Genomic DNA, 21,446 nt, shown 5'->3' on the forward strand with positions numbered 1-21,446 from the left:
GAATGTGTTGATGTTTTTACCCGTGAATGTCTTTGTTTGTAATGTGTGTCGGCTTTTCACTTTTGTTTTTGTTGTATATCTTTTGCCCTTTGTAAGGGTTGTATATCTTTTGCCCTTTGTAAGGGTTGTATGTCTTTTGCAAGGACATTCATGCTTCTCCAACCCGTGAATGTTGTATTTGGTTGTGTGTCTTTTGTAAGTCTATATATTGGACAAGTTTATCACAACTGCATTTGCTTCTCATCTGTTTCTTCTCTTCTGATTCTTCTCATCTATTTTCTCTTATTTTCACATGTTTTGTTACAAAATAACATCTTCATTACAAATTTTGTGTTACAAAGTTTAGATACTTTTCACAAACCCATTTCCATTACAAAATAAAACTTAGTACAAAAATGTCTTCAAAATAACATCTTCTTTTTCTTTTTTTACATCTCAACCGATTCTTCAAATCATCTCAACAAAAAACCATTTCCAATACAAAATAAACTAAAAAATGTCTAATTGGAGTTCTGATCAAGAAATTGAAGAAATGGTAGAGGAGGAGGTTGATAGTATAGTGGAGGAGATCCAATACAACTACACTCACCCAGATGTACCACCAGCTCCAATAATCCGAAGAGTGCACATTGAGAAAGACCACGAAGAAGGCCACACTCGATTGTGAAATGATTATTTTAGTGATAATCCGACTTACACTAACGCTATGTTCCGTCGTCGCTTTAGAATGAACAAACCATTGTTCCTTTGTATTGTTACCGCTATTGAGAATGGAGTCCCATACTTCAGACAAAGGCGAGATGCTACTGGAAGGCTTGGTCTTTCTGCACTTCAAAAATGTACGTCAGCTATTCGTTTGATGGCTTACGGATATTCGGTAGATGTGGTGGATGAATATTTACGACTAGCTGAAACAACCGCCCACAAATGCCTTCTACATTTTGTTGAGGGAGTTATAAATCTGTTTGGCGACGAGTATCTCAGAAGACCTACAGCGGAAGACCTCCAACGATTACTGAATATTGGGGAATATCGCGGTTTCCCCGGAATGATAAGGAACATAGATTGTATGCATTGGATGTGGAAGAATTGTCCCACTGCATGGAAAGGACAATATACACGTGGATCTGGTAAACCGTCAATCGTACTAGAGGTTGTGGCATCACAAGATTTATGGATTTGGCACACATTTTTTGGACCACCGGGTTCGTTAAATGATATCAATGTCTTGGACCGCTCCCCGGTGTTTGATGATATCCTAGAGGGCCGAGCTCCGAGAGTTAGATACTTTGTCAATGGACGGCAATATAAAATGGCGTACTACCTCACAGACGGTATCTATCCCAAATGGGCAAATTTCATCCAATCTATTACACTTCCACGTGGTCGAAAAGCAAAACTCTTTGCTCAATGGCAAGAAGGATGTCGTAAAGATGTAGAGCGTGCATTTAGAGTCTTGCAAGCTCGATTTGCAATCGTGAAGAATCCCGCACTTTTTTGGGATAAAGGAAAAATAGGAAAAATAATGAGAGCATCTATCATCCTGCATAACATGATAGTGGAAGACGAACGACATGACTACAATTTCTACGATCCAATGGAATTCCATCACGGAGAAGGAAGCGGAAGTTCTCATGTCGATTTATCATATTCTACAGATACGCCAACAAATCTACATAATATGATGGGCATTCAAAATGATGTTCATGATACAGAAATGCATGATCTTTTGCAAAAAGACTTGATTGAGCCACTACAAGAAAGCAGGCGGTTAGCGACTACACTACTAGTCGGTTTGTAGTCGTATAAACTGTGTTTACGACCAAATAGCGACTAACTCAAGCAGTCGGAGATCGATAGTCGCTAATTTATGTAGTCGTATTTATAGTCGCCTTTTAGCGACTACTGTACGACCATATAATGTAGTCGTTATATGGTCATTAAGTAGTCGTCTCATAGTTGTTAAAATACGACTATGTTACGACTATAGTGTGATTAATTAGTAACTGAGTGTTTATAGTCGCTATATAGTCACTTACCGTAGTGACTATTTAGAAACTACATTACGACTATTTGGCCACTAATGTTGATTTCAGAATCTGTATGTTACGACTATTTAGCCACTTCATTATTTGAAAGTTTCATATACTAATTTCCCATTATCCTCTTCTTTTCATTCCCATTATCCTCTTCTTTTCATTCTTGTATACCAATTTTAATTGAAAGATTCGAATTAAAAAAGACATAATATCGAAATATTGAAATACACTACATATTCAAGTTACATAAATCAAAAGAGGATGAGATAGAGTTCATAAAAAAGTGGCAATGAGTTCATACAAAAGAGCGAGAGATAGAGTTCTTCCGAGTAGAGTGAGATAGAGTTCATCCAAAAAGAGTTAACACATAGAAGAAACCTATTAAGCAGCGGTTGATGGAGTTGTAGTTGGATCATCTAGGAGAAGAGGTTCTGTGGTTGTCTGTTTCCTTGCAACGAAATTCTCAAACCGCGGATCACATTCCCTCAGAAAATCCTCGACGACTGATAAATGGTCAATCTTGTCCTTCTGGGCAGCAATAACTTTGGATTGCTCAGCTTGAGTAGCAATAAGTTTGGATTGCTCAGCTTCACGCACAGCAGTTTCTGCATCATGCCTCCGCAGTTGAGCAGCTTGTTCTTCTATCATGCGTTGAGCTTCCTTCAACTGTTCTTCGAGAGTCACAAAGGTAGAAGAGCCACATGCTTGCTTATGCTTTCCATTGACAAGGCAGTCCTTGAGGCTTCCAACTCCATAAGGTGTTCCTCTTGTATCTTTCTCAGTGGACTTGAAAATAAGAGAAAAGTTAAGATTAGTGATGACAAATGAAACTACAAGACTATAAATGTGTATTGGTTTTTTTAAAAAGTTACCTCAAGGAAAATTTCTGTATATTCTTCTGTTGTGAGGTCCCGTGGCCGTGATTCTCCATCCGACACAGCAAAAGACTCTGCGTCGAGCTGAGACAACCTCTCTTGAACAGTCTTCTCATAAGTTCCAACAATCTTCTCTGCCTTCCGATCAACATATGTACCATCAGGCTTTGTATGTGCCTTGATAAAAACCTCACCAAGTCGGACTTCTCTTCCCAATTCCTCAACCTGCAATGTTAGCAAAGAAACAGAGATTAACTAAAAAAAAATAACAGCTATGTAAGAATTGAAAGTGGCAAAAATAACAGCTACTTAACCATTTCGTCTTGAAGCTGTCGATACGACTTTGGCCATGAGAGGTGTACGTGAGGACCTAGGCCGTTACGGTCAGACATACGGGCATCAGAGTAGGTTTTACTCCTTTGTTGTGCTTCTTCAGTGTCCCAGTAATCCTCCATCGTAATCCAGAGAGTGTCACCAATCAGTTTGGTTGAACTCGACTAGTCCTCACACTGCTAACCATGTCTTTGATCCGGTTTTGACAGATTCCTTCAAAGTAAGCTTGAACAGTCCCGGTTATCAAAAGATCCCAAGTGTGGGTTTTCTAGAAAAAAATGAGCTATTGTGAGTGAAAAGAAGACATGTAAAGCTATGTAAAAAGGAGCTATCCTTACCGCGAACTCAAGGAAGTATCTCTCTTGTTTGTCCCGCGGCACACATGTCCAGCTATAGAAGGGACCTTCGAATTTGTTTTGAAGAATTGTAGTAATCTTCCGAACAAGTTTCGATCCTTTGTCACAAGTAAACCTCCATACACATGAACCAATAAAATAAGTAAGATCAACAGAAATTTTAGTACAATACAAGACAAGACCACAATCATGGCTATTCGCACAAGACAAGACCACAACCATTTCTATTCGCACAAGACAAGACCAACAGAAATGAGATCAATACAAGACAAGACAAGACCACAACCATTTCTATTCGCACAAGACAAGACCACAGTCATTGCTATTCGCACAAGACAAGACCACAAGACCACAATCATTGTTATTCGCACAAGACAAGACCAACTTAGAAGCTATTCGCACAAGACAAGACCACAACCATTTCTATTCGCACAAGACAAGACCACAATCATTGTTATTCGCACAAGACAAGACCACAATCATTTCTATTCGCACAAGACAAGACTACAGTCATTTCTATTTGCACAAGACAAGACCACAAGACCACAATCATTGTTATTCGCACAAGACAAGACCAACTTAGAAGCTATTCGCACAAGACAAACCACAATCATTTATATTCGCACAAGACAAGACCACAATAATCGAAGAGGAAAAATCATACCATTGGGTGTTCGGTGCGGGTGTGGGAGAGAGGACAGTGGTGAACTTATCCCTGTCTGGAACCACAAGCAATGCATTTAGAGCACGCAACACATCGGACTGTAGTTCGGGCAACACCGGAGAAGATTCTTCTTCAAAGTTGTTCCCTTGAGACGATGGATGCGATGGATGCGACTGACTTCTTGCCTGAGGTTGAGAGGGTCGAACTGGAGAAGGCGGAGAGACTTCCCGACTTCTGGCCTGACTTCTCACCTGAAGTCTCGCCTGAGTTTGAGAGGGTCGAACTGGAGAAGGCGGAGAGACATCCCGACTTCTGGCCTGAGTCCGTGGATTGAAGTGGACTTCTTCTGAAGGAGTCCGGTGTAGATCGGGTGGAGGTGGATGTGTAGATGAGTTCTGAAAAAGTTGTTGCGGCGGAGGATAGTTCCGGATATGGGCTGGAGACTGTCGTTGCAAACCGCCGACTTGGGCTTCAGGCGTCTGCAGAGGAGGAGGATCTTGTCCCGCCGGCGTGAAGTTGTACCGACTGGGCAGAGTATTAGGCCGTCGATTTGGTGTTGCCCCCGTCGCTCTCTGAGTAACGTTAGGACCAACCTTCCTCTTCTTCCCTCGATTTGGCATCTTCTTGGTAATGGAGACTGATAGATTCGAAGAGACTGAGAGTTGTGTTGTGAGATTAGGGTTTGAGAGAGAGAGGCGATAGAGTTTCGAAGAGACTGAGAGTTGTGTTGTGAGTTGTGTCGTGAGATTAGGTTTTTTAGGCTAGTTAGTGGGTTAATGGGTTTAGGTTAGTTAGTGGGTTAATGGGTTTTTAGGAATTACAAGGCCTAATTAGATACTTAGGTATGGGCCTTAAACATTTAAATGATTAAGATAGAAATTATAATTAAGATAGAAATTATAATAATAAAATTAATTTATTATTTTCTAAGAATTATAATTGCAAATTTAAATTATTTTAGTACTTATTAATCCTTAATGAATATTGAAACAAAAAAAAATAAGGAAAAGATTCTATATATAATTTCTATCTTAATTATAATAATAATTAAAAGAATTTATAATTATAATTTTTAGAAAAATAATAAATTAATTTTAATATTATAATTTCTATCTTAATTATAATAATAAATCTTCACATAAATTATTTTAGTACTTATTAATCCTTAATGAATATTGAAACAAAAAAAAGAAATAAGGAAAAGATTCTATATATAACCTATATAGATGCTTTAAATAGAGCATATTCATAAGTCCAAATCCTATGCAAATATTGTTTGTGAATAAAAGTAAGAAAATGATAGGTTTCTTAAAACATATGTTTGTTTTCTTCTTCTACTTTCCCGAGAGACATCTATTGTTCTTGCAAACACTACATGAACATAAAAACTTACCGCCATTATTCTGAACTGTATCTTGGCTACTTCCAAACGAGAATTGGTCCAACCCCACTAATTCAAATTCTAATGAAAAATTTCCCGCCATTACATATATATATATATATATAAATTGTGTTTTTTTTAAGAACTATATATATTTTTTTTTTGGAGAAAATAAAAGTTTTTATAAAGCCAAATTTTTTTTTTTGATCTACATTTTTTTTTGGGGAAGGAAAGACAATTGTGTTGGAATGAAGATGACAAATGGGTGCAATTTCTTTTTAAGGACTACACCTCTGCCACTAATAGGCGACTACTCAATATCAGTTGACCCCCACAGAAAAAACACGTTTTTTAACTGTCTTTTATGACTATTTGGCGACTAAGGGTGACTATTTAATGACTCGTCGAATGAGTCGTAGAATAGTCGCTAAAATTGACGACTATAGTACGACTATCTACTGTAGTCGGTAAAGTAGTGACTGACTGGCGACTAAATTACTGTAGTCACAACATAGTCGCAAAGTGGTCACTATCTGGTCGTTATTTTTGGCGACTACAAATGTATCGTTACTTGTAGTCGCTAATCGACTGTTTTCTTGTAGTGAGCATATCTGGCAAAAATTTGGTGCAACCACACAATAAAACTTATTCCAAATTCTGTTTAATATGTTTAATATTTTGAATTTTATAAAATATGTTTACTATTCCGAATTTTGTAAAATATGTTTTATATTCTAAAGTTTGTAAAATATTGTTTTCTATTTTATGTAATATAAAAAATTTAAATAATTGTTTTATCATTTTAGATAATTAAAGTTTGATAATTAATAAACACAAATTAAAAAATAATTATTTAAATGCTTGAGTAACCTTCTTTGGGGTTCTCTAGTAATGAGATGATTTTGCTTAAGTTCTCTTAGGGTTGCTTTGATTAATTTTAATATTAATTATATAATTAATTAATGTGAGAGTAAATATAGTGGGTTACTCCACTAATGATGCTCTAACCACCTGCTTAACACACAATATTTTACACAATGACACGCACATAGCTAACAGTAGGAATCACAAGCTACAGAGGTTGATCCGTTGAGGAAATCAAGACCAATAGCGATACCTAAAAACAACTTGCCTGGTCAGAGTTAGGCACTTTTTTTTGGTCTTTTTTTTTGGAACTGGATGTAAAATTTATTCAATCCAAAAAAGCAGCAGTTTTTACATCAAGTACATATTAAGATTGAGGAGTAGAGGAGAGTATTTAGCTTCTTGTAGAGATCACCACACTTCAAAAAGCATTTGTCTAACTTGTTAGCTCGTATAAATGATAGCCAGTTTCGAACGTATTTATCTATGTGTTTGATAAGGTGATGGAGGGAGAGAGGAATGTATCAATAATGTCTCCTTGAATTCCTTTCTTTCCATATTCTGTCTACTGCGCCATTTGCAGGACATACCGAAGAGCAGAAAGAAGTTGTGGTGCTAATGAGGTATTAATTTTTTTTGTTTTTTTTGGACAAACGTATAGTTTCATTCATTCAAATTCAACCAGTACAAGAGTTAGGGATTAAAATCCCATAGTTTAGAAGATTACAGAGAATGGCTTTCCCCAAAGCCGTACAGAAAAGAACATAAAAACCTAAGTATTGATCCATGAGAGCTTTGAAGCAAGTACTTAGAAGTGGCTTGGGACAAGTGAGATCATGGTTGCTTGAGAGATCATTCTCGAGGGACCCGCAGGACGATAAGATAGTCGTAGTCTGAAGACTTTTTGACTTTAGATGGAGAATCGGGGTCAAGTGCCTCATCGTCGTGAGGTGCAAGTATGCCTTGACAGAGATTCGATAGGTAGGAGATAGGATGGTGGTGATGCTGGTACTGAAGGTTGGTTGCCTAGCTCCGTCATATAAGAATCTTGGTGTAACGGGCGAGTGACCAAAGGGCTGCAATCCAAAAAACTTATACCAAACAAAGGAAATGGTGGTTTGTGTTGCATCTAGACTCAGGATTCGACAATAATAAGTACCAGACGAAACATACCAGGTGAACCCTCTCTGCCATGGAAATGGTGATCAAGAGTATCACATAAGGTTAGTAAACGGTAAGACACTGACAAATAACAGATGGACCTGATTTTTGGACAAGAGGATTGTTGCAAGGTAATGGGGTTAGAAACATTCACCAATGAAGCTAAAACCAGGTGCAGAAGATAAATGGAAAGCAGTAACCTAACAGGTGGATCCTCTCTGCCATGGAAATGGTGATCAAGGATTCCACACAAGTTTTGTTGTCGGCTATACACTGGCAAAAGGACGGCAGACCTGAGCTTCAGAATCGAGAAGGGTTGCTGGCAGTTACTAGGGTGTTGTTGATAGCTGGAAACGCTAGTTAGCATAGAAAAGCAAGTGATTCGGTTCTTTCAGTTATCGAGCAATGTCACTGATTGAGCTAAGACCAAGGATCTAACATACACTTTGTTTCTACCAAACCATCTAGGTAAGTGGATTCTCAGATGCAGTCTTCGTACATCAAGTTCAACCAGAGACACTAGGTAAAGTTTAACAGATAACATAAGGGTAGGTGGAGGAAACCTGGGAATTTGGAAGTTGGGCGAGACCGTTTGAGATACTAACAAGCCGAGTTCAGATGCAGGGCCCTTCTGCAGAGAGAGTGGGAGTTGATTCGTGCAGCGGCTAACCGGAGAGAGTGAAAGATTCTGCATCTCTGGTGGTAGTATACATGTGTCTATCAAGCTCAGAGGGTGACAAAAAGGTGAGACGGGAGTCCAATAGCGGAGATAGCTTGCATTCCTGGATGATTTCTCGCCAAACATCGACTCTGGTGCCGTTGGTGGAGAGGATTCTTCAGGGGCGAAGAGGAAGTGGGAAGCACAAAGACAAGGGAACCGTCGATGGTAAGGCTGGGCGAGAATAGTTGAAAGTGGGGTTAGCCGGACTCCGCATCCAATTATAGGGAAACAAGATCAAACCTTCGTCTGGATCTAGGGTAAAAGTTTGACAGGGAATCAAAAAGGGAAAATAAAAGGGGAAAAAAGAGTGAACAGAGTAACTAAAGAAGTAGAAAAAGTAAAAGAGCATCGGAGAGGTTGAGAGACCTCAATGCCGGCGAGCCGAAGCCCTACCAGCGTCGGAGAAGTAAGGTAGTAGCGGTTGCTCGATAGTCGCGTCAGGAAGAGAAATATTAGAGCGAACACAAATTAAGTAGTTTTACGCGATTAATTTTCTTAACGATCCAAATGTATAGGCAAACCATGTAAACCAACTAAACTAATTAATTCACCAATTTCAGTTAGATCTAACAATTACCTATAAAATAACAACAAATTATATAACTAACCTTACAACAAAAAAAAAACATTTAGGAAAAGTCGGTCCAACTACATATAACTAATAAAACCAATCTTTAACATAATTGAATGACGTGTTGACAAATCAATTCAATTGCGTAACCATAATAATAATATTAATTTGATTGTGGTTTACAAATTTACACAACGACGTTGAAAATTCTACAGAGATAGACTTCTACTTTGACTTTTGCTTTATTTGAGAGTCTTTTGATAATGAAAATTACCTGCCACCTTTTATAATTTCTTACTATAATTAAACAAAATAATACTAATAAGAATAAGTTTTTATATTTAATTACTTTTTTCAGGAAAATAAATTGACTTCAAAGTTGTTCATCATCATCATCATCATCATCATCATCATCATCATACAAAGGAGAAACCTTTGGAGCTTCTCCTACTTAACACGATTCTTCTTCCCTAATTTTCTCGGTCTCTATTTACCTTTTGATTCTTTCTCGTTCTTTAGCTAGACTGGGTTTTCAGTATTACTCGGAAATTTCGTTTTTTTTTTCTTCATTTTTTGGAAGTTTCCGAGATCTCGGCGGAGTACTTTTTTTTTTTAATTTGACGACGAGCCAGACATGGTTTGGTACTCAAGCTGTAGAATTATGTATCTGGGTCTTTTTATTTTGATAGCTTCGAGCTGGGTTTTGGATAGATGCGAAGGAATTGGTGAATTTGGGTTTGAGTTTCATCACCGTTTCTCGGATCAGGTTGTTGGTGTTTTGCCTGGAGATGGTTTGCCTAATAGAGACTCTTCCAAGTATTACAGAGTGATGGCTCATCGTGATCGGTTAATCAGAGGTCGTAGGCTTGCTTCTTCTGTTGATCAATCACTTGTTACTTTCTCTGACGGCAACGAAACTGTTCGTGTTGATGCCCTTGGATTGTAAGGTTTTCTTTAATTTCATTCATTTGTCAAAAAAAAGGGTTTATTTTTTTATGGAGAGAGACTTGTGAATTGTTTATGAGAGGCTTAAAGGTTTTGGTTGATGATGTTTATGTTTGGTGTTTTTTTTTGTAAACAGTTTGCATTACGCTAATGTATCGGTTGGGACGCCGGCTGATTGGTTTCTGGTTGCCTTAGATACTGGAAGTGACTTGTTTTGGTTGCCCTGTGACTGCACCAATTGTGTGCGTGAATTGAAAGCGCCTGGTGGCTCGGTAATGTTTATTTTTCTTTTGCTTATAGAGGTATACATGTTTCATTTGAGTATGTTGCTATGCTAGCTTGTGTATCTTGAGGATTTGGTCTAGATTGTGAAGAAACTATAGGATTGGTTTTAAGTTAGGGTTTTGTTGTGGGATACAGATCGATTGTAGGATAGAAATGTGACTTTGGGCAGGTCTTTTGTTGACTAAGTCTTTAACACTAAAATACTGTGAGACTGACACTAGAGACATCTATATGTTCAGTGCTCAGTTGCTCCCATGTGGACTAGAAAAATTTAGTGAATGAGATATGTCTATGCTTAGTTTTTGTTTTATTGACATTCGACCTGTCATCTCTTTAGACATTTTTATTTATTTCTGCAAGTTGTTCGATTCCTTAGGGAAGATTTAATTTTCTTGTTGCAGAGTTTGGACCTTAATATTTATAGCCCTAATGTATCATCGACAAGTTCAGAAGTTCCTTGTAATAGCTCGTTATGTACAAGAGGTGATCGATGTGCTTCCCCTCAAAGTAATTGCCCTTACCAGATCCGGTATCTTTCTAATGGTACCTCGTCCACTGGAGTCTTGGTGGAGGATGTACTTCACTTAGTTTCAAATGACAAAAGTTCTAAAACTATTCCTGCCCGAGTTACTTTGGGGTAACTAATTTCTTCTATACAGACTTTTGAGTATATGATATTATATCATAGAATTTTTCTATTATGTTGGCAAGCCTAAATCTTTCTGTTTTCATCTTAACAATCTTTCTGTGCTGGAACAGATGTGGTCAAGTTCAGACCGGTGTATTCCATGATGGTGCAGCTCCAAATGGTCTTTTCGGTCTTGGCTTAGAAGACGTATCGGTTCCTAGCGTACTAGCAAAGGAGGGAATTGTGGCAAACTCATTCTCAATGTGTTTTGGGAATGATGGAGCTGGTAGGATCAGTTTTGGAGATAAAGGTAGCGTAGACCAACGGGAAACGCCATTGAACATAAGACAACCACAGTAAGCAAGCCGTTGAATCATATCTTCTCTATGTTTAACCGACCTTGTCCATCTCCTTGAATATACTTCTAGTTGTTTCTTCTAACTACCATATTCTTTTATTGTCAACCAGTCCTACTTACAATATCACCGTCACGAAAATAAGCGTTGGGGGAAATACAGGCGATCTTGAATTTGATGCTGTTTTCGACTCTGGAACCTCGTTCACTTATCTGACTGATGCAGCTTACACCCTTATTTCAGAAAGCGTAAGTTTTCATCTTACATATTGTATTATGATCTTGGTTTGGTATTACATGGCTTTATAACCAATATGATTGTGCAGTTTAATTCTCTAGCTCTGGACAAACGATATCAAACAACTGATCCAGAGTTACCTTTTGAGTACTGTTATGCATTAAGGTTGCCTCTGTACTCTGGTCACCATCACTCTTATTATCTCTGAAACCTTACTAACTAACTTCTGGATCTATCTATGTGCAGCCCAAACAAAGACAGCTTCCAATATCCAGCTGTGAATCTTACAATGAAAGGCGGGAGCTCATATCCCGTTTATCACCCTTTAGTAGTAATCCCCATGAAGGTTAGTTAGGCCTCTGTTATTACAGCGCGCCTCTGTTCTGTCTCTGCCATTACTTAAGCTTCTCCTTGTGATGATTTCAGGACACAGATGTGTATTGTTTAGCCATCATGAAGATAGAAGACATTAGCATCATCGGACGTAAGTATCAATTTGGAAACTCAACCAAAAACTTAGAAATGCAAGATTTTTATCGGATTTCTTCGTTTTTACAATTTGCAGAGAACTTCATGACTGGCTATCGTGTTGTCTTTGATCGTGAGAAACTGATTCTGGGGTGGAAAGAATCTGATTGTGAGTTCCTTATCAACTTTTATTCCCTGTAGAGCCTAAGATCCTAAACTTCTTTCTAACCTGACTTCATTTTTCATGGCTAAAGGTTACACCGGTGAGACCTCGGCGCGGACGCTTCCATCGAACCGTTCCTCCTCCTCGGCTAGACCACCAACTTCTTCATTTGACCCGGAGGCGACAAACATACCATCTCAAAGACCAAGCACGTCGACTTCTTCTACCGCTTATTCTCTCTCTATCTCACTTTCATTATTCTTCTTCTCAATTTTGGCCATCCTTTAATTATTTTTACACGTATATAAATTTAGACATCTACTATACACGAATATGTATTCTTTAGAAGATAATGAATCACCAAAAAAATCTTACACTACAGCTGTAATTTTTTCTTTTCTATGTTGTATATTTGTCTAATTTACTTCAATATGTTGAAAAAGAACAGAGGACAAATCTCATTGAGACAAAAACTAGAGACTCAGGTTAAGACAGAGAACTAAGAGAAACAACAAAACCATGTTCTTGAGACCAAACAAAATGATTAAAGATGTACAAAGCTCGTTAAACTTTCTCTACGCATTTGATTTATAATTTCCTAAAAAAATTTCATTTTTATAAATTTTTTTAAATTTAACATCATATTTCTAAAATATCTCTACAATATCTTTCTATTTTTTTTTTACAAAACCGACTTCAAAATGTACATTAATTGTTGATTTTAAAAATATTATATATTAATAATAACTAACCAATTTTATCTTCTACACTAATAATAATATTCTGTAGAGATTATAATTGATTTTAAAATAGTAAAACATTTAATCAAAGACTTATATTTAGTATGTTAAAATTGTTGTTATATAAAAAATAAACAATATTATCTTTGTAACATCCACGAACAATTAAGTCGGTTTTGGGAGTGAGTGTTGATTGACACCAAAGGGGTGTGTCGATTGACACCATCAATTCCGGTTCGACCGGGTTGATTTAATGTGACGTTTTGGTTCCGTTTGGTTCAATTGGAAATTCCTAACCGAGATATTTAAGTGGAAATCGATCTGAGGGTTTGGGAAGAACCGCTTATTGTCGTTTCAGAGAGAAACAGAAAGAGAAAAGAAGTTCCGGAGAGAGTTCTTGTGCGTTTTTGTGAGTTTTGGTGTTTTCTTGGAGATCTGTTGCTGCGGAGTGAAGATCTTGTGCTGGAACGAATGAGAAGACTTCCAAGGTGTTGGATTCGTTGTTGTGGGTCAAAACTTCTTGCAAAAAGGTGAGTGCATGACCATGGCTGATCTAAGCCTGAGAATCTTTTGTTTTGCTTGTTTTATGGCTCATTGTGTTGTTTTCTTATGTTTGTAGTTGGTTGTTGGTTCCCTTGAGTTTCCATGACCTTTGGTTGAGTTTTGGACGTTTTGGGAAGCGGATCTACGACTTTTGGCTTTGAGCGGAATGTGTCTGCGCAGTCGGTCGTCACTAATGTGTTGACGATGCGGAGACTTTACGAGATCAGATCGAGGGTTTTCGAGTCGAGCAGAGGTATCCGTCGACACCAAGAGGTGGTGTCGGTCGACACCAAAGAGGAGTGTCGGTCGACACTGAGAGGCAGTGTTGGTCGCCACCAATCTTTTTCAGCAGTGGCTGATACTTGTTTTTCCTGGTTTGTTGTGTTTGATTGTTGCTTGTTTAACATTGAAATCTCAGTTGCTTGTGTGTATAGCCTAGTAGATGGGAGGATTGCCTCACTGAATGTTTATAAAATACTCATGCATCTCATATGTGTTGTGGTGCATTTAAAGGCAAAGTAGGATCGTGGGATCAAGGCTATGAAGAGTAGGATGTTCTATAACCTCATTTGTTTTCTCTATGTCGTTGTTAGGATGCTAGAGTGAAATTTAGAATTCTAGAACGGTTGTTAGGATGGCTGGTTCTTGACTTTTTTTTTATGTTTTGGATTGTTGATGGAAATGGTTGCAAGTTATTCTTTATTTCATTTATTGGTTTATTGGAATGATTAAATTGTTATCCACTGTTGATTGATATTGATTGGGGTAGGTTGCTAGTGAGTATGGGATCACTAGATATTAGGTTATTTTTTAAAAATGGGTCGGGTTATTTCAGTTTTACAAAATCGATTGATTATCAATGATTTTATTTAGATTTTTTTGGTTAAAAACTTTTGTTGAACACACTTCCTCTCCCTGTAATAAAGAGAAGTAACTGTCATATACTTTCACGATAGTATGTTATCTCTTCCTCTCCTTTTTTTTTTATATAATTGTTAATGCATATAAATAAAAATTTGATTATTGTGATTTTGCTACTAAATTTTGTGGAATATATGCATATATTAGTTTCAAATGGAAGATGATGATGATTACTTCACAAAGGTAATATTCTTTTAACAACTTTTTTTCTAAACTTTAACAAAAAAAAAAAAAACTTTTTTTCTAAATTAAAAAGTTGAAAAACTAACATTAATTAAAATTTAACTTTGCAGATGAACAATAATAATGAAATAAAAATTTGTACACGTATTTTGTCAAGAAAGCAATGTCGATGAAGTTTTATTTAGTGTCTCCGAAATGTGTTTATGCTTATTGGAAGCTAGATTTAGCCATCGAGTAAGAACATCACCACTATCACAATAATGATAATAATCTTCATACATATTTTATCATTTTTCAAAATACTCTTTAATTATTTATATTTATGTTACCAATTCCAGTATTTGATTTCATGATGTCATATGTTTTTATCTATTTCATAAGCCATATATTCTCATGTATTGTTATTTAACATCCAAAAGTAATATTGTTTTGCTATAACTTTTAATCATACTTTTTAATTCAAATTACTAATCCGAATTAATGTTGTAAAATATAATAGGATTTGTATTTCCTTTAAAATTGATGTGTAATTAAATCATTGCACCTTATTATCTAAAAATTAAAAGAAATTGATCCTTATTACTTAAGTTTTATTATAAACATATTTTTACATCTATTAAGGCTTCGAATGGTAACGGCGGATTTAGTAGTGTGGGACAAAAAAAATTGATAGTATGGTACGGTTCAACTGCGGTATGTGTAGGATAAATGTATTTGCGGGACAAGTGCGGTTACTCCAAAATAAGCGGTACAAAATAATGTTTGATTGGTGAAAAATAATATGTGGTACGGATTTCATATTATTTTATTAATAACTAGTATAATTATATATTTTTCATTTTTGTATAATTATATATTTCCAATTTGTGGTGAGAAAAAATTGTAGTGCGAATACGTAATTTAATATATTAAGAACCAATTTTAATATATCATTTATGAACTTTAAAATATGAAACTTTATTTAAATTAAAATTTAACCATATATATGTTTATATATTTCTGATTCCAAAGTTATTGCAACTACAGATTCTAGAAATTATATTCTTACAGGTAAATGCTCAACACCAACGTAAACTTAAAAAGTTGATCATATTCTTCTATATATGGTAGAAATACCACACGAGTGGGCTTCTCCTCAGGAGAATAGATGGGGCGATTCATGTGAGATCCAATGTAAATCAAACTTTTAAATAAATTAACAAGTTAAATCAAAAGAAAGTACTACACAATAAAAAAAACTAGTATGGAGTATATTTCTTACAAATCCAGTTGTTATTATATTAAAAGTTTTTTAAAAAATCAATTTATTATTAGAAAAACTGGATTTAATAATGGTTATACATGCATACTACCAAAATAAAACAAACTAGGGGAGACTCTTGCTACAGCACATGATTATATATATTTGTTGGTTATTTTTTTTTGTAATTTGTATTTTTGTAATGTACTTTTTTATTTTGACTTATTTTCTTTGTTTATATAGTGTTTATTTGTATATTTGGGGTTATAAGGTAAATTGTAAATCCTAATAGAGTAAGTAGTTTGCAGAATGTAGCTTTTCACGGAAACAAACACATCGCAATATTAGATAGTAGTTTTGTAAGAGAATAGACACTCCGCAATATCGGATAGTAGTTTTGTAAGAGGATAGACACACCCCACTTCACATGGCTTAATTTATAGTTTGATAAAATTACTTGTTTTAACGGGTTTAACTCAAACTTTTTTTATATTTTAAAAATTTTAAGACTAAAAATATTAATATTACTTAAATATTTTATAGACTTTAAATATATTATAATATTTTAAATTTTCGACGGAGTTCAAATATATATATTTTTAAACACTTAAAACTTTTATTGATGATTAAAAGTAGTCATAGAACAAGATAGAGTTTAGAAATCTAGGAACATAATTGTAGTAAGTGGTAGGAGCATTTGACGAGCGAGGTGATTTTGCTAGAGTGTCTGCGCATTTGTTGTTGATCCTTGGGGTCCATCCGAACTTGACTATCTCGAACTTTTTTATCCAGAATTGGATATCTCGATTCCAATTGTGTGTTGCAAAGTTTAAAGTCTTCCCCTGAAAGATTGTTGTTGCTTCCTTATTGTCTCCTTCCATGTGAACTTTTGTGTAACCTTTCGTTGAAGCGTGTTGCAGTGCGTGAAGAGCTGCTTGGAGTTCACTTTCTAAGGGGGAATTGGTGCATTGTCCTTCAGATTGGCCCGAACCTTTATAAATACCATGTGCATCTCTAAACAGCCAACCAGATTGTGCTTTGGTTGTGGTGTTTAAAAAGGATCCGTCATAATTGCATTTTTTTCAGCCCTGATCAGGTTTTGACCATCTTGTTCTTGTTGAAGGTTGTGTAGTGGATGCTGAACTGATGGAGTGAAATTCCTGTGCCACAGCCATGGCATCTAGCCATTCTTTCGCATCTCTCTGAGCTTGTCGGAGACATGTGTTCCATGGTATGTGTCTTTGTTGGTATAGCAAAATATTCATGCATTTCAAATATTTTTAATAATTTAAACATTCTATAAAAAATTTAAATATTTATAATATCTTAAACTTTTTAAAAAAAAACGTAAATATATTATAATATGTTTACTTTTTAAAAGCTTAAATATTCTCAAATATAGAACCAACTTAAACTGTTAGATTTGTATACCTGATAAATCAAGTTTCCAGCTCATTTGTAATCAAAACATTTTAGTCATATATTTATAGTGATTATGAACCATATTCCAAAATATTTAGTCGATGTGGGATATACAGTACACATTTTCTGTAAATTAGTTTACAACTTTACATATATATAATTTCTCGTTTTTAATTCTTTCCATCTATACTACTCATAATTAATTACTATAATTTCGTTAAGGAAATACAGAAAAATCTAAACTAAATGATGATTTGTTTTTATTTTATTGTATTAAGTTGATTTGTTGTTTCTGTAAATATCTCACAAATAAAAACAAATCAGATAAGTTTACATATATATACAATTTCATATTTAATCTATTGATTATTTTAGAAGCAACAAAGTCACAATAGATAAGTATTAAAGATTTCTTATTATTATTAATATTCGTAATAATTATAGAGATTAAGTATGGTAGTAATTAATATTTGATATTACTGAAGCCATTAAATACCCGGATACCAGTTTCCTTATTTATAGGGATTATACCTCTGTTTGGCGACGGAAATAATTATTCTTGAATCAAACCAAATACACGATCCGAATAGTGTAAATCCGGGTTACAAAAAGACCCGCGTGTTTTGAAGTCTACTATTGTCGGGTCATACAAGATCTACGTGTCAACCGGTTGTGAATATGTTGTCGCCCAAAGGGTATAAACGTCATTTAAAGAAATATAAACTATAGGTTAATTTAATTTAAATAAGCGATTCTCTGATCATTTTTAATGAAAAACGCACCAAATAGAAGTCATGGTCCAATTTGAGTATAGTGAATACTCTTACTTTAATAGTATAGATAAGATGAAAAAGATCAGAAAAAATAATTTTAAAATATGCATTCTAAAAATTACTTGAAAGAGAGAAAAAGGTACCTAGAACTTTTATTTATTAAAATATGTGTTAGTTAAGTTTCTTTTGTTCAACATAAATTAAATATTATGCTGTTTGTATGTGCGTTATTTGTCAATAACGCTGGATAAGAGGTAGTTAGAGAAATAAGTGCGGCCCATGAGTTAATATTCAACCAAAAAACTGCACCTTATTTTTTTTTTACAAAAAATGCAAATTACCAATATCTTTGCGATTGGTGTATAAAGTAACTTTCTAAAAAAAGTTTTTTGAAATCCACACTAATATTGTCTCCATTCAAGGTCTAAGTATTTATATGTGGGATTACATAAACTTACAAAATAAAGTTATTTTTATATTTTAAAACGAAACACATCTTTATAAATAATCTCAAATAAGAAAGAAATTTACCATTCAAATAACTGCTTTAAAAAACATACAAAAGATAATGTCGATTATACTCTACACTATAAGGCTTCTTCAACAAGCCTAAAAATATTTTGTCAAAATTAATCCCATTATTTAGTTTTCTAAACGACTTACTGAATATTATTTCAATATTAGATAATCATTTATAGATGCGTAAAAAAAAGTTAATATTTTATAGAAAAAACGTTTGATGCTGAAATCTTTGATTTGTTAAAGATTTTCGAAAAATTTTAAAAAATTTAAAAATTTTAAATATTAGAAAACTTCATGAAAGAAAATTTAAATGCTTGCGGGTGTGATAGAGCGGGTTTAAGTTTACATTTTTTTACGTGTTGTCTACAAAATATTTTAGTCTGAAATACAATGAGTTAAACGAAAGATGTTATGCCATCATCATTTTATTATTTTGAATTTTAAATAATCTTAAATAGTCAAAATATAGTTATACAATCTTAAAATTAACAATCAAAATACAATTATACAATCTTAAACACTAAACAAAACAAAAAAATTGATAAATATATCTTAGAATTTAAAATTTTTAGTTAAAAAATTGTCCCGCGGTACACCGCGGGTTAAAATCTAGTATCTTTAATTATTGAAGTACTTACAGAAAATTTCATATATTGTTCAAAGCATATCTTTCATATAATCTTTATTTCTTTTGTAAAACTTTTAGCTTTTATAACCATTTATCTTTTTCATATTTATGCTTTATTATACATATAATAATTAGTATATGCCATTAAAATTTATTTATAACACTTTTTATTTGTAATCAATAACTTAATCAATTAAAAAGATATTTTTTCTCCATATTATCCATTTAAAAACCAAATTAATAGTGTCATATGTGAATTGTATTCTCCATATTATATTGGTATAAATAAGTATGGAAAGTCTGGAATAAAACTATTCAAAACATAGAAAATATAAATAATTTAGTTATTCATTTACTTTTGACCAATGAAGTGAAGATATTAACTGTGGTAAATTAATGTGAATGAATTAAAACATCAATAATAATTTAAAGGTAAAAGATGATCCATGTCAAGTAGTAGAAGTGCCAAATATCAAAAAGTTATAGAGTAAACCCCCTCATATTATCTAAGATTTTTTTTTTTCCAAGAACTATCTATACTAGTATTTTTGCAGCATTTTTCACAAATAAATTCTCATTTTGGAAATAGTTACCATTGAATGTTAATACATTTAATATTAGTGTGAATAATTTAAAACATTAGTAATAACTTAAGGGAAAAGATGATACATGTCAAGTAGTTAGTAGTACAAAGTGCTAAAGTTATAGAGTAAACCCTCTCATATTAAGAGAATTTAGATCATCAAAGTACAAAGTGCCAAGTTATAGAGCAAAAACACATTTTTAACCATCAAAGTGTCGCTAGATATAATTTTAAAAGAATTTTACTAACATTATAAACTACCAGAATGATTTCACCAACATTTTAAACCTTTAAACTAACTCACTATGAAAAATGATGGAACAGTAATGGGTCTGATTGGTAATGTAGCCAAAGCTGTACAGAAAAGGTGTAAGCTGTTACGGAATAGCGCAAAGAAAGAGTTGTACGTGAAAGCTATACAAAAAAGCTGAGAGTAAAGTTTTTAATAAAGTTTTTGGTAAAGTTTTTGTGATTGGTAAAAATTCAAAGATGTACCATTTGTAATACTTTGTGTGTGTTTACCAATCAGTACCAATGTGTTGAGAAGTCTTTGTGATCTGTCGGATCTGGTTGTTATATATATCAAGAACTATACATTCACAGTTGTAGTTTTTTTTGCAGTTTTTCAGAGAAAGTAAGTTAGTTGTTCCTTTTTCCTTGAGCCTCCTTCTCAATACAAATCATTTCTTTGCTTTAGCTCATTCATTCATGCTCCCTCTAATGCAAAATGGTGCAGCGTAAGGGATAGATTTTGTAGTTCAATCAAGGAAACAAGGTTTTTCGTGAGACCTACTTCGTTCAATCAAGAGATTAGGAAGAATCTCTTGAGACCGACTTCTTATTTTGATGACATAATCAAATCAACACAAGGAAAAGAAGAGATACTCTTTGTTTTAAAATTTATCAAAAGCTGCGTACAAAGAACAGAAGCTAAACGCTTAAATAGACAAAGGGCAAAGCCGCTAGCCCTAGATAAGATCTAAACATTGTAAACTTACCCTAACAAATTAATGGAAATAACTAACAAAAGGAAAAGTTTTACACCGACATAAAGAAAACGTGAAGAGGAAGATTCTAAGATGCTGCATCAGGTCCCTCATGGTGAGAAAGATTCAACCCCGAATTTGGAACTGGATCAGGAGGAACGTAGCGAGACAAGTATTTCACATTGAAGACATTAGATGTGTTCATACCAGCGGGAAGACGGAGCCTATACGCATTGTCGTTGATACATTCAAGAACTTCAAAGTGGTCCAAGCTTCTTTGCTTTGAGTTTCTTATATGTACGCGATGGCATATGATCCTTTGTTAGAACAGCCCAAACCATATCACCAACTTCAAAAATTAGACAACAACGATGTAAATCCGCATCAGCTTTGTACTTCTAGGTAGAGGCTTCCAAATTGGTTTTAGTGAGATCATGAATGTTAGAAATTTCAGTAACAAAGTCAGCAGCGACACTATGAATGCGAGTTTGATCATGAAGAGTAGAAAGATCAGCCGGATCACTATGAATGCACAAATTCAGCTTGAGGGAGCTTAGAATCCCACTTCTTAATGGAATCACCAACCAGAGCTCTCAAGAGACAAGTGACTGGTTAAGAACTTTTGTTTGGCCGTCAGATTGTGGATGGTAAGCAGAATTCATGTCAAGACTTGTACCTAGAAGATTCCACAATGATCTCCAAAAATGACTCAGAAAACGTGAATCACGTTCAGAAACAATTAATGAAGGAAGACCATGTAAACGGTATATCTCTCGAAAGAAGAGTGTAGCAACCTAAACTACATTCGTTGTACACTTGCAGGGTATGAAATGAACCATTTAAGAAAAACAATCAACT

General features: G+C 34.6%; 3 protein-coding genes across 4 annotated transcripts; 2 read left to right on the plus strand and 1 right to left on the minus strand.

Annotated features, from left to right (window-relative positions):
• The first annotated feature begins 706 nt into the window (after window positions 1-706).
• LOC104748825 (uncharacterized) lies at window positions 707-1,801 on the plus strand. The gene is made up of 2 exons (XM_087487376.1): window positions 707-1,442; window positions 1,560-1,801. The coding sequence occupies exons 1-2, from the start codon at window positions 707-709 to the stop codon at window positions 1,799-1,801; spliced, it is 978 nt and encodes a 325-aa protein (XP_087343502.1).
• Window positions 1,802-2,420: 619 nt separating this feature from the next.
• LOC147927279 (uncharacterized) lies at window positions 2,421-3,369 on the minus strand. Its single transcript, XM_087487377.1, has 3 exons — window positions 3,229-3,369; window positions 2,912-3,139; window positions 2,421-2,825 (listed from the first exon to the last, which is right to left on the minus strand). Exons 1-3 carry the CDS (start codon window positions 3,367-3,369, stop codon window positions 2,421-2,423), a joined length of 774 nt encoding a protein of 257 aa, XP_087343503.1.
• A 5,807-nt stretch (window positions 3,370-9,176) lies between these two features.
• LOC104747606 (aspartyl protease family protein 1) lies at window positions 9,177-12,520 on the plus strand. Of its 2 annotated transcripts, none has more exons than XM_010469268.3 (10): window positions 9,177-9,907; window positions 10,047-10,182; window positions 10,597-10,832; window positions 10,955-11,179; window positions 11,292-11,427; window positions 11,505-11,581; window positions 11,663-11,762; window positions 11,843-11,900; window positions 11,982-12,053; window positions 12,139-12,520. In XM_010469268.3, exons 1-10 carry the CDS (start codon window positions 9,600-9,602, stop codon window positions 12,333-12,335), a joined length of 1,545 nt encoding a protein of 514 aa, XP_010467570.1. In that variant the 5' UTR covers window positions 9,177-9,599; the 3' UTR covers window positions 12,336-12,520. The 2 variants fall into 2 exon arrangements, with proteins under 2 accessions (XP_010467570.1, XP_087344781.1); XM_087488655.1 differs by having other exon boundaries at window positions 9,360-9,912.
• The last annotated feature ends 8,926 nt before the right edge of the window (window positions 12,521-21,446 follow it).

The sequence above is a fragment of the Camelina sativa genome, chromosome 15 (assembly GCF_030686135.1).
Source record: "Camelina sativa cultivar CO46 ecotype springtype chromosome 15, ASM3068613v1".
Classification (NCBI taxonomy): domain Eukaryota; kingdom Viridiplantae; phylum Streptophyta; class Magnoliopsida; order Brassicales; family Brassicaceae; genus Camelina; species Camelina sativa.